At 36.9% G+C, this 17,859-nt stretch overlaps 1 protein-coding gene and 1 long non-coding RNA gene across 4 annotated transcripts in view; both read right to left on the reverse strand.

Moving 5' to 3' along the window:
- LOC129443188 (glypican-5) overlaps window positions 1–17,859 on the reverse strand; it is a 197,764-nt gene that overhangs the window by 117,531 nt on the left and 62,374 nt on the right. For 2 of the 3 annotated variants that reach the window (XM_055203638.2, XM_055203635.2), the window contains exons 4-6: window positions 14,932–15,083; window positions 10,702–10,761; window positions 7,506–7,628 (exon numbers count right to left, since the gene is read on the reverse strand). In XM_055203638.2, the coding sequence (XP_055059613.2) occupies window positions 7,506–7,628; window positions 10,702–10,761; window positions 14,932–15,083 (335 nt within the window). The remainder of the gene's footprint in view (window positions 1–7,505; window positions 7,629–10,701; window positions 10,762–14,931; window positions 15,084–17,859) is intronic. The other variant, XM_055203636.2, reaches the window with a different exon arrangement.
- On the reverse strand, window positions 3,066–4,717 carry LOC141362366 (uncharacterized). Its single transcript, XR_012368204.1, has 3 exons — window positions 4,560–4,717; window positions 3,921–4,045; window positions 3,066–3,540 (listed from the first exon to the last, which is right to left on the reverse strand). It is a non-coding gene; the product is annotated as an uncharacterized lncRNA (long non-coding RNA).

Raw genomic sequence — 17,859 nt, forward strand, 5'->3', positions numbered from 1 at the left:
AAAAGTTATTTTACTCCAACTGAAGGAAGGAATAATACCCTTTTTGTATTTAATTTCCGCCTAAAAAATATTTGAAGTGCTCCCATAACCACATACAGTGGAATAAATGCAATATCTTTATATCATTTTAAAGAAAACCCTTTGAAGTTACATAAAATCTGCTGTTTGTGACAAATGTTGTTATTTATGTTGTTTTTCATATGATGAAACATCAAATTTTCTTTTTTTATGTTGTAAATACTGTCTTTGATAGTGTATAACTCTGGTTCTGGGTGCTCTAGCAGACTGCAGACAGTAAACACGCAAAAAAAGAATGAACTCTTTAGCATGTAGCATTCAAAAGTTATTCTCATTTTACTGAAGTGTGTGAAAATACATTTTTCATATAAATATTAATTTTTTGTTTTGCACATATGATAAATAGCAAGGGATTATTCATGCACACAACCAAAGAAACTGCTGTGAATGGACTCATTTTTTAGTGTAGGACCTAAGAGAAAAGATGGTGTATCATTTGTGGCTATCTGTGCTATCTGAGGCAGTCCACACTCAGTTTTCCCATATGTTTACAAAAGACAATTTTTTTACCTCATTATTCATTCGAATAATAGGACAAAAATAACACTGTAGCCTTATTCCTGAGAGTGAGAGCTTTCATTTGATATAAGACTTGCCCATGTTTGTCATACTTGAAAAATATGAAATATGTGAACATTAAATCATATAAAAAATTGTGGGGGGGTTGATAGTGTAAATTAAGTGTAAAACCTTTCTTACAGTAAAAGATATGTCAAAGCAATGCATATCTGCAGAAAGTAGAGATTCTAAGCTTTCAAACAGTATCTCATATGTGGTACTGGGTCCATGACAGACCATTACAAATTACAGGAATATTTTATATTAAGTCAAAATAAGATAATTCTGCACCTGGTACAGGGTCCCAGAGTTAAAGAAGTTAAAGAGGCTCTGCAAAAAGTTACAAACATGGGCACAGTTTATAAAGGCATAGTCTAGGACAATGATTACAAAATATCAACAAAAAAGAGGATCAACAAATATTAATAACAGATAAATTAGTGGTCAATGCAAGTGTTTTTGTTTTTCTACACTAGCTGTGTTTACATGGACATTTGTAATCAGTTTAAATGTTCAATCTGAATAAAAATGCTCCATGTAAACACCACAATCAGATTAAAAAGAACCAAACTGTTTAAAAATCTAATCTGTTTAACCTGATAACCTGCGCGAGGGCGTGGATGTACTGAAGAGCTATTTATTTACATAATTTAAATTACTGTTAGTTTTAATGTACTTACATTAAACAACTATACATCATTAAAAAGTGTTTTGATTTAAGATTTAGTTTTTGACCTTTATTTTAATCTGAGAATCCTAGTTACAGTAATTTCTTCATTTTTGTCAGGCGTTATGAAAATGAAAAACGGTACATACCTTTAATTTGAAATATAACCCTCAGCCGCACTCATTGATGATAAATACTCCTCCGTGATCGTCATGAAAGCACTCGATAAAACAACATCTATCGGGGCTTTTAATTCAAAGTATGCATATTTGGAGAAATATTACTTCAATGTTATATGTTTACTTCAAATTTCTGCAGTGGGGCTAATATTTCACCCATTTTTATTGCAAAAATGGCGATATGAGCAAGCTGGAGTCTCTCGGAGTCTGCAGTCATTCACACTCAGTTTGTTTCATTCATACGTGAAGCCGGAGGGCGCTAAAGTCTGAAACTCTTTCATAAACTTTCATAGAAAGAATAAGACGTCAGTCAGCTCAGCAGCAGCAGCTGTCAGTCAGACGTGAACTTGAACAGTGACCTGCAACGAGCGATCGCTGTTTTTATAATAACATGTAAATAAAGATGTTTTGATGTTTTAAAACCATGGAGACAATAAACACGATTAAGATTATATATGGTTTGTCTGTATTTTTAACGCTATGTCTATTATTTTTATAACAGTACTGTATATTATAATGCTATGCTAAGCTAACAGCATAAATAACATAAAATTGTTTATTTTCGGTCTTATTTTATGATCCAAAGCCACATCAGATCACGCATGATTGTTTAAGCACTCGACTTTTGATGTTATAATGTGAGTTTTATTATAAATGCTTTTATTTGTAGTGTTTTGATGGTATGCTAAGCTAACGTACTAGCTGTTCTGTAAACATCTGCTGTCTGGAGATATGAGATATGTGTTTTTAGGAATAATTTTGACTGGTAAAGCTTCTTTAAGGTAAGTTTCTTTTTGTAAGAAAGGACTTTAATAAAAAGAAAGTGAATTGAGACAAAAGGAGGAAATACAACACTAAATAGAAATTATGAGCAATTATTATATTGTTTATAATAATAAAATAAACATTTAGACAGCCATATCCCGGATTAAAAGTTGTTAATGACTCATCCGGATGCTTATTTAATGAGTCTGTTTAAAACACGGAGCAATAGGGCAATAAACTGAAAGGATGTTGTGAGATATAAATAAACAAACATTAGCTTAGCATTTTTGCTGTTTTCTCTAAATAAATTTACATGACATGGGTCTAAAAAACATTTCATAAAATACAGAGTTTTAGAGGTATCATCTTCAGATTTAAAACAGAACATGGTCATACCTGTGGCTTTAACTGCAGAGCATTTCTAGATTGCTCCAAGGCCAATTTCATTTAGATTTTCATAACAATATTTCATACATGTTTGGTGGAGTTTATAAAAAAGTATAATTTAAGCTCTCTATAACAACTTTTTTCATTATGACAGTAACTAATGTTCACCTCTTAATAAACTTCCAAGTGTCTGCTTTCAAATGAGACCAAACTTATGCTTTTAGTGCAAAGACTTCATAAACTGTATCTATTTTAGTTTGGCTATGACAGTTTTTGTGGGGGGGTTCAGAAAATGGAATGAGGGCTAACAGGTTAAACCTTTTGTAATCCACTCAAAAGGACAAGTTAACACTGATCAGATGGATAACTGAAACTGGGACGCCCTGCGTGTGTGCAATCTTCTTCTTCTTTTATTTTTTAAAGGCTGTTGGCAGGGACGTACTGGGACTGAAATTCAGCCCGGGACTTTAAGATGGAGAGGCCTTTTACGCGAGTGCCCTTGGTGCACGAGCAGGATTTTTTGCAGTTATTTTAATTCTAGTATTGTTTTTATGGTATGAACTTGAAGAGAATCAGATTATGCTGAAGACCTAAAAGAAACTTTAGGATAACACCTGCCTCCTCAGGTTGTATAAGCAAGTCACCACTGCACTAAACACAACCAGGTCAGCAAAACCTAATCTCGAACACATAAGTCACAGTATACTGCTAACTACCAGCATGTCATGTGTACAGTCAGTTGGAGTGATAAAATTGTTACAATTACTCACACATACCCACTCAGATAATCAAAAACTACAATACAGTCCCATAAAATAGAGATTGTGTGTGTACGTACTCACTTTCAACTCTCCCTGGCTCCACTTCCCCTGTGCTGGACCCTGCCTCTGCTTACTGATTGTACAGCTACATATGCATGAGAAGAACATCAGTAATAAATATGACTAAGAATAATTCCTTTTTTTAATTCAATCTGTGCTTTAGTAAGGTTATAATCTAGTAAGTGGACTATTGCATTTTATCCTATATCTAAATATGTAATATTGTGCTGTATTTTTCTATTTGTGTGTCCTTAATAAAGCTTTGATTGATTGATATGCCTACCCTGCTGAAAAAAAAACAGCATCAACCAGCATGGGAATTATGCTGGTCTATGCTGGTTTGATGCTGGATTAGCTGGTGGTCACCAGCATAAAAGCACCAAAACACAACATATGCTGGTCTTGCTGGTATGCTGGTTTTTCCAGCAGGGTAATATGATTGCCTACCCAGCCCTGCACACTGACCCATCACTGTTTTTGTACTGGTTCCATTCTCCTCCTCCTCTTGTTCTGCTTTCCTTCCTCCTCCTCATCAATATGACTGCAAGAGTCATCATCAACCTGTCTCTCTCCATCAGTGACCTTAACAGCTAATAAACAGACATACAGGGATTCCTAACACCATTTTACTGTTTGAACACAATGATGACGTGGAAACGTATGCACGCGCATGTTGGCAATGGAAGTATGGCAAGAATCAGTAGTGAAGCAACACAGACAGAGAAATATAGTGACCATATATACGTATTAGTATATTATTAGTGCAACCAAACGCAATTACCCGACATTTTGATGCTGGGAAACTGTTTTGATAAACTTACTGAGTTGCTAACACGTTAAAACCACTGGGGAACAACACCACTTCTGTTGCCAAAATACGCACGCAGGCTATTTCATCAATTTCATAAGCGGGATAATGTAGAGCGAGGCGGTTCTTATAGCGAATACAACCAAGCTCCGCTTTGCGTGGGGTCCTGATAAGCCTGTCGGGGTTGAATTCGCTATAACAACCGCCTCGCTCTACATTATCCCTTATATATGCCTATATTTAAATGCAAATATAAATGATTTCAGTGTATAATAGATGCATCACTAATTGTGCACCTGTCCTGTCCATGCTGCTGGTCCTTCCTCATCTGCACCTCCTGCCACAGCGTCCTTTTGACTGCGAAAAAGGTCTGTTAATTTGGCGCATTTAGCTGCCTCTTGTGCCAACATTTTTATGTTTTAGGCCCCAGCCATTTCTTTCTCTTCTTTTCGCAATTTTTACCGTCTTGTCTATGTTGCATTCACACGAATCCAAACCTGACCAAAAGTAAACTCTTTTGATCGGCGCCTTTGAGCCAATCGGATGTGAGGAAAACCGAGGATCAGTCCAAGTTGGGAGGGGCCGCTCTTATCTCCCCTCAAGATTTGAAGAATTGGTTTGGCCCGGTCTGAAACAGACACAGCGTTCCGCTGCAGCTGAGCGCCTGGTCAGGCATTAAAAAAAAAAACTTTTTGACCTCCGGCCGGTTCGGCCTGAAATGGACCGGCCGTTCGGGATTGCTCCCGGAACTCCCGATGGCCAGTCCGCCCCTGGCTGTTGGCAAACCCACTGAAAGGTGCATTTCCACCACCTACAATACTGGAGAGAAGGGGCTTATGCAATGACGTAGAATTGGCATTAGGGATGTAACGATTAACGTCCAAATGCGCATTTTCTCAATGAATGAATTTGAACGAATTACGGTGAAATCCCGGCACATCCGAACGCCAGGGGGCGCTCTTTGCAGAAACTCCCTTTGTGCCACAGAAGAAGTAGCGTTACAAAGCTATTCCAGGAAATGTCTACAGGAATGTTTATATCGCTGTTCTTCAAATTGTTTCAGGCATTTTCATGATAATACAAGATATTTTTTTATGATTTTTATTTAACGAGTGTTGCTTTTTAAATGCACGTTATAAACGACTCCGACTCATAATGATTTTAGATTGATAAGGACTTTCTTCTGACCAAATGCCGTAGTACACACACAAGCTGTGCATGAAACACAGAATCGCAGCCTTGTGATTCAGAATTGGTTTCAGACAGGCATTTTTAACGGGACACACGATTAACCATTACATCCCTAATTGGCGTAATGAAGAACTCGAGTTTGTTTTGTTGAAGAAAGTCACATAAAGTGATTGTCTTGTCAATCTTAAAATGTTCCTATTCTCCTTCCAAACCCCCATAAAATGATACAAGACAGCTTTTGTCTGGTCAGTCCATGATTTATACTTGGTGTGTTTGGACTCTGCAGCACCGTGTGAAGTAAAATACGCTTTTTGGGCACATGTGAATGAGTGTTTTTGCTGCTGCTTGATAATCAACAAGGCACAAAGCTTCATGGGCTCGTCATTTATTAATTATGACCTGAAATAGATGCACAGCGATTTAAGGAGGATGATTTGTATGCGTGTCTTGAAACAGAGCGAAACTATATAGGATTTATCAATCGGAAGGATTTCATTCTGATTGAGGCAAAATGTGTAAATGTAAACGTAGCTACTGTTTAAACAAACTGTTGCCAGTAATACTGTAATTTCTACAGACATTTTTTACATAGTTTTTGGACTGTGGGAGGAAACCCAAAACCTCTTGACCCAGCTGAGGCTTGAACCGGGACCTTCTTGTTGTTTGGCAAAGAGCCAACCCATTGTCACCTGAAGAGTGCATATCTGCACCTAAATGGTACATATTATGACCTTTATAAAGGGTTAAAGCAAACAGCATTTTTGCAGACAAATTCAGAGGTTAGCTGAGAGCTACGTCCCTAAATGTTTCAGACATCTTGCATTGTTTCTGTTTTGCGTCTCGCTGACTTTTCTGATGGAAATGCCAATTGCTAAGCCAAATTTCACAAACTGATTCGTTAATCCAATAATAAAAGAGTCCAAGTAAGTCTTTCTTGGACTGAAATGAGAATTTGTGTTTTTACTGGAACAGGAGAGATAACAAGAAATCAATATTGAGCCCATTTGTTTTTAATACACAACCATAATGTTACTCAGTGCGCATTTCAAGAATAATCTTTCAATGAAATGTCATCACCTGTTTCTTTTCTGATGACAGTCCTCATTATTAATACCTACAACAACCTGTTACATACTGAACACCACCTGACATCATCCCATCAATTAATGTGGATACTAGGGGTGCAACGGTTAAAGAATCGAATCGTCCCGTTATCCTCCCACGGTTTGGCATGCACGTGCACCGTTTTGTTTTTATACGACCACGCATTTCTAATATAGTTTGGGCTTTTTTGGTTGAACTAGAGCATACTTTAAAAATGTACCATGATATTATATACACAAGCATACAGAAGAAAACTATTCATATTGTGTCAATCCATCCTTCTCTCATTTATAGTTATATGTTGACGGACAGGATTTGGTTGGTTGCTATATAGAGATTGATGGAAGGTGGGGCGACCACAGTTGGGTACAAGGGAGAGAAAGAGAGTTCTGCTTAGAAATAAAGCCAACAGGGAAATGAAATACAGATCGACGCCTGCCGAGTGAACTCTCTGAGATGGAGAGAAAAAGAGTGATGGATGAGAGGGAAAGAGATCGACGAAGGCCCACAAACAGCCTCGACTCAACAGAGCAACCTCAAATCACTCCAGGCAAAAACTTCAAGAATTTGGATAGAGAGGAAAAAAGAGGGGCAGGGTAAAAAGAGAAAAAACAGAAAGTACAAACTGGATAAACTCAACACCTCCTGGCCGATAAAGCAAATGCGATCCATTTCTTTACCACTAAATTCGTTAAATCATTTGTCATCGGTCATTATGGTGAGTTATCTTTTGAGGCGTGAAATTACAACCAGACATCAATTCTCAAAGCAAACATTTCTCTCCGAGGAGCAGCAGATTAGTTATAAATCTATTAGGAATTAGACTCAAAGGTAATAGAGGATCTCTGTGGGTGTGTCTGGCACTTTCCTGAGTTATTATTTATACTGATGTGTTTCTTTTGACAGCACACACTCATTTAAGAATCTTCACACAACATCTCTCTTACCTTTGCACAACGTCATCTCCGCTCCAGCAGCTCATCTCCTCGACGCCGAATTCTCCATTGCAAAGCATTTCTGGTAGATTGTTGAAGAAGGGCTTATGTCTGAAGGCCTCCCTTATAAACTCCCTACAACACATACATATACAGAGATGTGTGACGTAATCGTTGAAAAAACATCAGGACATAACTCTTTGTGTGTGTTTGTGGGCAGCATTTGCGGGTCTATTGAAACTTGTCCCTAACCCTTTTATTATTATTTATCTGTGGATTAACACATTTCAAATTATCAATAGCGGTTGCTTGAAAATTTTGCCAAATCAAATGTGACCCTGGACCACAAAACCAGTCATAAGTCACACAGGTATATTAGTAGCAATAACCAACGATACATTGTATGGGTCAAATATATAAATTTTTATGCCAAAAATCATTAGGACATTAAGTAAAGATCATGTTACATGAGGATATTTTGTAAATTTCCTACCGAAAATATATATAAAAAATGTATGTATCATTAGTAATATGTGTTGCTAAGGTCTTCATTTGGACAACTTTAAAGGTGCAGTGTGTACAATTTAGCGGCATCTAGTGGTGAGGTTGCGAATTGCAACCAACGGCTCAGTCCACTGCTCACCCCTCGTTTTTGAAACACATAGAGAAGCTACGGTAGCCGCCACCGGACAAAGATGTCATCGTCGGAGACGACTTAGTAAAAAAATGTCCTTTAAGGGCTTCTGTAGAAAAATGGCAGCACAAAATGGCGACTTCCACGTAAGGGGACCCTCTGTGTATGTAGATAAAAAGGTCTCATTCTAAGGTAATAAACACATAACGGTTCATTATGTAAGGTCTTTATACACCACTGATAATATAGTTTTGTATATTATTTTGCATTTCTGTCAAAAGATCCTTCTAAAAATTACACACTGCACCTTTAAAGGTGATTTTCTCAATATTTCGATTTTTGCACCCCCAGATTTCAGATTTTCAAATAGTTGTATCTTTGCCAAATATTGTCAGATCCTAACAAACTACACATCAATAAAACTCTTTTTTTTTAGCTTTGAGATGATGTATAAATTCCAATTTCAAAAAAGCTGACCCTTATTAGTGGTTTTGTGGCCCAAGGTCACAAATTTGAGTCTAGACTAGGGTTGCAAAGGGGTGAAAAATTTACTGGAAACTTTCCATGAGAACTTATTCTGGGGAATTTTGGAAATATTTCAATTTGGAAACTTAACTTATTTCCACCAGCATTTTTTTTTTTATATTTTCACAAAAGTTTCACCAAATGCCTTCCAGGAACATTTTCTTCTATAAATATATAAACATACAATATATCAAATGAAAAACAGACCCTCTGCTTTTAAATAAACAAAGAAACAAATAAACAACAACAAAAAAAATTGAAAAAAACTTTCATCCTCTCTTCATTTGTTCTCTTTTTATAACCTCTCAAATATGGGTAATTTTCTTAAAAATGTTCTTTATTGCTGAAATTTTGTAATGGAATTTTGATCAAAACATACACAGAGTTTTCTATGTTGGTGAATAAGCTGATGCTTCAGTTTTTCATAAATTGGGTAAGAGCGCCACCTAGTAGATAACAGTGGAATTATAGATTACAGTAAAAAGTCATCAGGGAAGCGACATTGGCTAGAAAAGTGTTGTCTTAATTGAAAAGATAACTCATCAATGGCGGGGAAACAGTTAACAGGAATTTGTGAGAGTTTATAGGAATTTACGGGAATTTATGGGAATTTTTTGAAAATTTTGGGAAATTCATATAAACTTCATATGCAAACATAAATAAACATTTTGTTGTCATAAGCAGACATGAATGCAAGGTAATACAAAGTTGAAAGAATCCTCATACTTACACTCATCAAGCCGTTGATTTATTTAATTAAAAAAATGTAGAATGAAGCAAAATATAGAAAAAACAGCATCACAGCTTGAGCTAGCTAGCCTCATACATTTTCAATGAAATAGTGCCAGCTTACATTTAAATATCTGATTTTATCTGTGCATGTTATGGAAGAATGCAAGTATATGCAGGGGGTGTGGCATCAATGGATCAGGGTTTCCCGCAGCACATTTCAGTTCAGGCGGCCCGCCTAAGCTTGGAAACCTTACCGCCTTAACTAGGTCGTCCAAAACAAAAACAAAAATTTGCTGCACAAAAGGCCATGAAGTGCATTTCGGAGAATAGCACGTACACGCACACCCGCGAGCGGGGACCCCCGCCACACGGCCGAATTGAGAAACATGTGGTCCGGACCGTCACTGTCTGGAGGATAACTAGCCAGTTGATAAAACATTTCGGAGAATAGAACAGACGCGCGTATTTGTCTATAGTTCTTGCAATTTTAAAGTAAGTTAGCTGGTGATTTTGTTGTTTGAGCAACCTGCTAGCTAGGTTTCACGTGCCTGTTGATTTGATATAATTGTTGAGCGCTCTTGCTCACTTTATTTATGTGCATTATTTACATGCTACAGTAGTTACTCTCCTTTAACATAATGTAATTAATAGTGCGAAATAATCCGTTTTTACCATTTTTGCACCATCTATCATCGTTCGCCTGACATACTACAACATCTGCTTTAGTTTGTGTTTAACCCTTTAGTTTCACTTCATCGCACAGCTATTCTCATTAGAGGTATCTGTTAAAAACATTTAATTAATTAATAATGTGTTCATTTTCACACCGAAATCCTGGCCAGGAAGCGTCAGGAATGGCACGTATGGTCACCCTAATTAAATCTTGTTGTTTTAAACAAATCTATTCAAAAAATGTTGAAGCATAATTTTAAGTTACATGTTATAGGAAACTTTGCAATTTTTTCAAATTCCCAGTTTAATCCCATTAATTCCAGATAATTCCCATATATTCCCCTTAATTTCCATATATTCCCGTTAATTCCCATATTTTCCTGTTAATTCCAATGGAACGTTTTCAGCCTTGAAAATTCCCAGAATTTTGCAACCCTAGTCTAGACCTCCAATTTCAAGTGCTTATCAGTGTGATAAAGCCTTGGTGATGGGTAAAAACAAAGTGTCAGTGCTTAAATAAATTACCCACAGAAAACACACACATGTGAACACTTTAAATTAATATAACAATACATGCCAACACTCGTATGGAAGATAATAGGAAAACTAAATACAAACTGTTTTAGTAATTGTATTCATGCTTACCGTGCAACCTTTTTCAGAGTTAAACTTCTATCACTCTTGGAGGATTTCTGAGGGAGTGAACTGAGAAGGGTCAACCCCCCAATACAAGACAATGGAACAATCCAGAAGAGTAGGCAAGCAGTATGGAGGGGTGAACAGAGAGGTTGAAGAAACCAAAAGGGAAACAAAATAAGGGGAGGGGTGGTGAGAGATGGAGAGAAAAGTCGTGACTCTGGAGAAATAAAAAACTTCAATCATGCACATGCAAACTCAAAACCTGGAGGATGAGTTACATCACACGAGTCAAGAGTGACTGTCCGCTTTTGGGCGTTTCACATGGTACGCGGCAAGTGTCGAAATCACAGCACGACTACAGCTTTTCTCGTTATGTACAGCATTTAGTGCAAATAGGTTCATCAAAGCCGTGTCGGCAGAAGGGACAGGATTTGGGTGCACGAGCAAGGCGTGCAGACTGACTCCGCTTCACCTCTGTAACCCCCCCTCTCCTATTGAAAATTAACTAGACACTCGCGATTGCCGCATACCGTGTGAAACGCTCATTAGTTTTCAGAGACATTTCCAACAAATTCAAGAATAGGTTAAAATGCAACCAGTCAAACCAAAGCAACCAATACTTTACAATATGAATCAAAGCAAAGAAAAAAATAAGTATATACTTAAGATATTCTACAAATGAACTCATGGAAGTTAATGAATTCATCCCAAAAATATTATTAGAATAACGCTTACAAGAAAACACACTGAACGCAAGCAAGCAATCCGCTTGTCAAGTCTGACGTCAGGTCACACGACACCGCTTCCCGGTCCAAAAGCAATGTCATATGCTTAAAAAATACTAATACAAACTCATGGTGAGCTTTAAAACCATGAAAAAATCATGATCCTATTCTGAAGTCCCAAATGACAATACAGCAATTAATCTTTATAGAAGAAGTTCACCCCAAAATGGTCCCCATTTACATGACCATAGTCCATTTTTTCCTACTGTACTTTGAATAGTCAATAGGCCCCATTTTTTGTGTGGACCACTCATGGATCATTAAAATGTTAGTGTCTGGGATGCCTGGAGATTGTAGTGTACACTGTGAGTTTATAAAAGCGAAATCTAAATGTGTCATATGGGTGATTCTCACGAAACCATTGAAACACCACGGCACTAATGATTTTAGCTTTAAAATGTGTAATATAGTAACATTAAAAAGCATCAGAATTAACACAATACTGTGTTCTAGCTTGCACAATGTGTGATTTCAACATAAGAATTTATAATTGGAAATTTTATCTCATTTTCTGCTGAAATTCTCATTACCGCAATGTGTCCGGCTGTGTTTGAACATGCGTTATGTTGTAATTTAATCAAATGAACATAAAAATATTAAGAAAAAAAATAAATGGATGTTTTGCTAGACTACTTTATATGACAGAAAAAATATTTACTGAATATTCATGTATAATAATAATGAAGAAAAATTAGGAAAATGATGTGTCCATGCCTGGTGTTCTCATCCTCCGCAACACTTTTTGAGAACAGTTTAAGCACACAAACAGAATTTTAATAAAGTTTGATTTTGAGTGACCAAGCACATGGACTAGTTACTTCAAGATGGCTACCAGGTAAGATCATTTTTTTTACAGTTAATTTGAAATATTGTCTTGTCCGAATGCTTACACGACATTTTGATTATCATTACCGCAACAGATGCTTATTAAATGTTAATTTAATTAATAGAAGCATAATACTTTGATTTTAAATGCATGTGCAGAATCTCCAAATTATGTTCTTTCAGGTTTGTCATTTCATTTTGAAAATATGTCAGTGTTGATGTTTTCTGACTGTTGCGGTAATGAGATTTTTTAGGACTAATTTTTAAAATTATGTTACAAAAAGTGTTAAATGATAAGTACAAGTTTTTAAATTAATGTTCCCATTTACTCCAGACTTTGTTTTTCAATGTCTGGTGGGAAAAAAAGTAAATTTAAGCAAATTTTACATTTTCATGCTTGACATTTTTAAAACCAAGTTTTCGTGAGAATCACCCATATATGAATAAACAGAGATCATAAATGACTCTTTAGATTGTCTTGAAGTCAGTGGAGGCTTGGACACAGAAACGGTATCTTTTACATCACGACTTAACAGGCAGATTTCGAATCATGCTGTTGACCTCTTTCATGAATGTAGATGGAGCTTCAATTTAGGCAAACAGTCTATGTAACATTCAATTATAGTCAAAACACTTTATTGCACCTTTGTGTTCTGACCTCTAATCTCTTAATAAAGATGAAACACTTTAGCCACTTCATGGCAATCGTTTTGCATTTAAATTCACAATGCATACATTTGTGTGAGCTTTTGTTGGTCTGTCTTGCGGTCAATGTATTTATAAGACATCCAAGGCCGTTGGTGCAGAGATGATGTCATCGATTTGATACTGTGATGAGTGTTTGCTTTCTCGTCCTCCACAGATAGAGGAAATAACCTCTAATGCATTTATCTCTCTGTGTCCCTTAATGCCAAATCCAGCACTGTCTGTGCCAACCTGACACTTACTGATGATATCAGTACCGTATACCTACTGCACACTTGGATCAGGGTCTTTTGTATAAACTACACGAATCGGTGACGTCATGCACATGTGTTAATTCAGTCTATAGGCATGCGTGAGTATAACAAAGACAACACTGGCGGCCTAAAGGATTGTGTTTGTGCTGGTCAAGATAATGAGTTCATTAACGCTTCTCCAATAAAGTTTCGAAAATGCTTGCACTTTATACTCCAGGGTAATAAACGTACGTCATCGTCCACCCTTAAACAAAACTGCATGATACGCATGTGCCCAGGCATATAGTGTTACTTTACAAGGTGACATCGCCATCTACTGGTCTGGCATACTTAAAGGATTAGTCCATTTTTTAATAAAAAAAATCCAGATAATTTACTCCACCATGTCATCCAAAATCTTGATGTCTTTCTTTGTTCAGTCGAGAAGAAATTATGTTTTTGGAGGAAAACATTTCAGCATTTTTATTGACTTTAATGGACCCCAATACTTAACAGTTTTAATGCAGTATAAATTGCAGTTTCAAAGGACTCTAAACAATCTCAAATGAGGCATAAGGGTCTTATTTAGCAAAATGATTGTCATCTTTGGCAAAAAAATGCACTTTTAAACCACAACTTCTCTTCTTCCTCCGGCTGTGTGACGAGCCAGCGCGACCTCACGTAATTGCGTAATGACGTGGAAAGGTATATGAAACACACATTTGCGGACCATTTTAAACAATAAACTGACACAAAGACATTAATTAGTATCATTGACATACAACAACGTCTGAATGGTCCTCTTTCTCCACACTTGTAAACACTGGGGCGTAGTTTCGCATACGTCTGCCGTGACCTCTTGACGTCATTACGCAATTAAGTTGTAAGAGAAGTTGTGGGTTAAAAGTGCATATTTTTTATTTTTCTTGCCAAAAATGACAATTGTTCGCTAGATAAGACCTTTATGCCTTGTTTGGGTTAGTTTAGAGTCCTTTGAATCTGCGTTGAAACTGCAATTTTAAACTGCATTAAAACTGTTAAGTATTGGGGTCCATTAAAGTTCATTAAAATTAGAAAAATCCTGGAATGTTTTCCTCAAAAAACATAATTTCTTCTCGACTGAACAAAGAAAGACATCAACATTTTGGATGACATGGTGGTGGATTTTTTTAAGAAAATGGACTAATGCTTTAACACAGTCCTCTTTGCGGGTCCGTGTAAACATGGATAATTTTGATAGCGTTGTTGTGTGTATGCGAAACTTTTTATGACCGCAAATATTTTTTTTCTGTTTTACTACATTGTTTTCTTATAAACATAGCCTTAGATGGCCTGAGGGAAAGTAAACTTAGAGCAAGATTTCATTTTGACATGATTGATCCCTTTAACTGTACTGTATAAAATGTAAAAAATATTTATCACAAAAAAGACTCTGTGCTCTGTACTGTGCTTAATGCTCAAAATATAATTTCAGCTACGAGTAAAATTTAAATATTGTCCACCTTATTCATTATTTGTACATGCCAATACATTTGAATATTGGTCCATCCCTAGACCTGTTACTGGTTTACAGATTTATAATGAAGTTCCCACCTTCTAATGATGCTAAGTCTCAGTAATAACTACAATAGGGAACAAATACAGATCTTGAGTATCAACATTAAGAAAAGTCTTGGTGTCAGTCTAACCTTTGAAGATGTGCCAACATGCCAATCTTATCAGCTCCTGGAACCTCTTGTGAACTGTTGGCAGGTGGAGGTGGAGCTGTGACTGAAGATGAAGGAAACCTCCTGAGCACGATGGAAGATGTGTTTGAAGAGTGACCACATACCTTATCCACCTGAGAGAGAGAGAGAGAGAGAGAGAGAGAGAGAGAGAGAGATTGCAAATGCTTCATCAAAACAAATATATAGTTATGGTAAAGATAAAACCTTCAGTTGATTATTTTCCATGTCAAAGCAATACTTCCTTAATGTAAGAGCAAAAGAAAGAGATGGAGGGAGGTGATGATGTTTACAAAGATGGAAAGCATAACGTAAGTGTGTTTGTCTGTGATAAATGAAACTCTAATGCAATCTGCCTCTCATCATTCCATTAAAGCAACAAATCATTTAACACTCTCACTGTGTGTGTGCGTGCGTATGATTTATTCAATGTCATCACAAGGAACATGCAACAGGGAATTACATACTGACCAGTCAATGGTCCCCATGAGAAAAACTGCTTTATAGACATGCTACATAATGTAAATAAAAATGTTACAAATGCTAAATGGTTTACGTTACGGCCAGATTTAGGGTATATTAAACATCATTAGTTTGACATAAATACAACAGAAACTGACAAGTATAGAAAACAAGCCTAAATATGACAATAGCTCACCCAAGGTTGTCTTCAATAGGAAAAAAAAATCATAAACATAAATAGTTGTTTTATTCTAATAATGCTAAAAGATTTGGTAAAGGGGTTACAATTTACTTTTAAAAATATATAAATGTAGCATGATCTCATTTGGACAGCTATTTATAAATGTGTGTGTATCCATTTCAAGAAAAAGTTAACAGAAGATAATGCTTGGTACACACCAAAATCTTATAAGATTTTCAAACATGAAGATAAAAAATCCTAGATTTAACCGTTTGCTCCTATAGTGTGTGGTGTGCCATGATGTGTCAAAGACAGCACACCACACACAAACAGATTTTCAACTCGACTGTGAACACAGGAAATCTCACAAAATCTCGCGAGACTTCAGAATAAGCATGGCGGACAATATGCAGGATAAATTTCAATAATAGTGTTTGGAATTATTTTCACAGAAAATTTAAGGGGAAAAAAAGGGTTTCGGTGAAGTCGTGGAGACAGCTGGAACATGGTCCATCTCTGCTGTCCACATCAACTTCACTTTGTGCTGCGCCATGACTGCTTCCGTTTTCCATCATCCCGCTTTCTGATTGGATATTGTTTCATTTCATGTGATGATCTCAAAAGTGTGCACGCGTTTGTCTTTGGGGGATCCCCCACCCATCAGAATTTCTGATTGTAAATATTAAACATGTTTAATATTTACGATTCGCGATCGGGGAGGCTTCAACGTTCTTCCGATCAGGTTCGGACACTATTAATATATCTTAAATCTTCTATCTATCTTAAATAATCTGTTGAAGCATCAAGATAATCGGGAGATTAGACAAATTAGGTGTGTAGAACAAATAAGTATGAATATATGCACAAACCAGACATGGAAAATACCTGTATATAAGATCTTTAGATATGTAGATTATGAATATATTAATCATAGAGTTTTGAGGTGGTCTTGTCGCTCTTTACTTTCCAATGCTGCTTACACACCAATTGCAAGGCATCGCATTCCTCACATTTGATTTATCATGTGATTTAACTTTGTGTCATGCAAATTTTTCGCTTGAGTTAATATTTTCAGTTTGAGGTGAATAGCTCGTTTTTGCGCAATCGCGCCACCCAATTTGCGTCATTTGCATCGCCCCACACGAGTTTGCGTCTATTCGCATTGACTTTGTATGTAATCTACTTGCGCAAATTGTAGAATTCGCATGTTGGGTGAGTACGGCCCATTACCATGAGTTCACACCAGCTGCGTTTGAGGCGTCAAAATCGTGTCTACCGCGTCTAGTTTGCCGCTTTAACATTTTGAATGCAGACGAGTGGAAAAAGCAAGCATTTGACATGCGTCAGAGGCGAAATCCGCTTCTTGTGGGAGGGGCAAGTGCTATGCGGTTGTCTGTTTGCAAGATGGCTGATGTTGATTGTGCATTCATCGAGAGAGTTACCGGTTTGTATTTAGTCACCTTATTATAGGAGGAAAATAGTTAAAAAAATGGCGGGAATGCCGCGGATCGATAAACGTCACGTGACTCAAAAGTGAAATGTGTATTTACAACTTACCAGGTTGCCTCACTGACACTCTTCCAAGTGAGGTCCTTTTTATTCCTGTCTCTAAAGAAATAAGAACTTGTGTCGTATAGCTCCGGGTGACTGCTCACAGAATATCAAGCATTCCTCCATGTTGAATGAGTGATTCCAGGCGGGGCTGCCGCCACAGCAGCAAGCAGGTTCCTGATTGGTTAATGCGGCACAAAAATCCGCCAAAGCTAAAATTTTTCAACTCGGGCGTCAGACGCAAATTTGCGTGAAACACAAAATGCACAAAAAGCACCGTTCGCGCGTACCGCGCCAGACGCTCAATTTATTCACACAAATTGAACTACTCAGTGGGTGCGCTGAGTTGGTCACGCCCACTTATTTACATTACGCAGAATAAACAGAATAGAAAAATCTGTTACTTCTGACATTTTATTTCACGGTAACAGAATATACCGCTATACCGCCCAGATTTAGTGCATCTCATTAATAACTATTGTTGTTATACAGGATTTCTTTCAATCTACATTTCCTTTTATATCTACACTTTATTCACCACTGTCTCTCTCTCACACACATATTTAATCAATGGCGTTTCATCTCACTAAAAGCTCAGACAGACGTCATCAATCCATTAGTCAGAGTTGACCCGACTGAGCCACACCGATCTAAGCGATTACCCCTTGCTTCTGCCCTCTCCATCACTCACCTTTAAT

The sequence above is a fragment of the Misgurnus anguillicaudatus genome, unplaced genomic scaffold (assembly GCF_027580225.2).
Source record: "Misgurnus anguillicaudatus unplaced genomic scaffold, ASM2758022v2 HiC_scaffold_26, whole genome shotgun sequence".
Taxonomy (NCBI): Eukaryota; Metazoa; Chordata; class Actinopteri; order Cypriniformes; family Cobitidae; genus Misgurnus; species Misgurnus anguillicaudatus.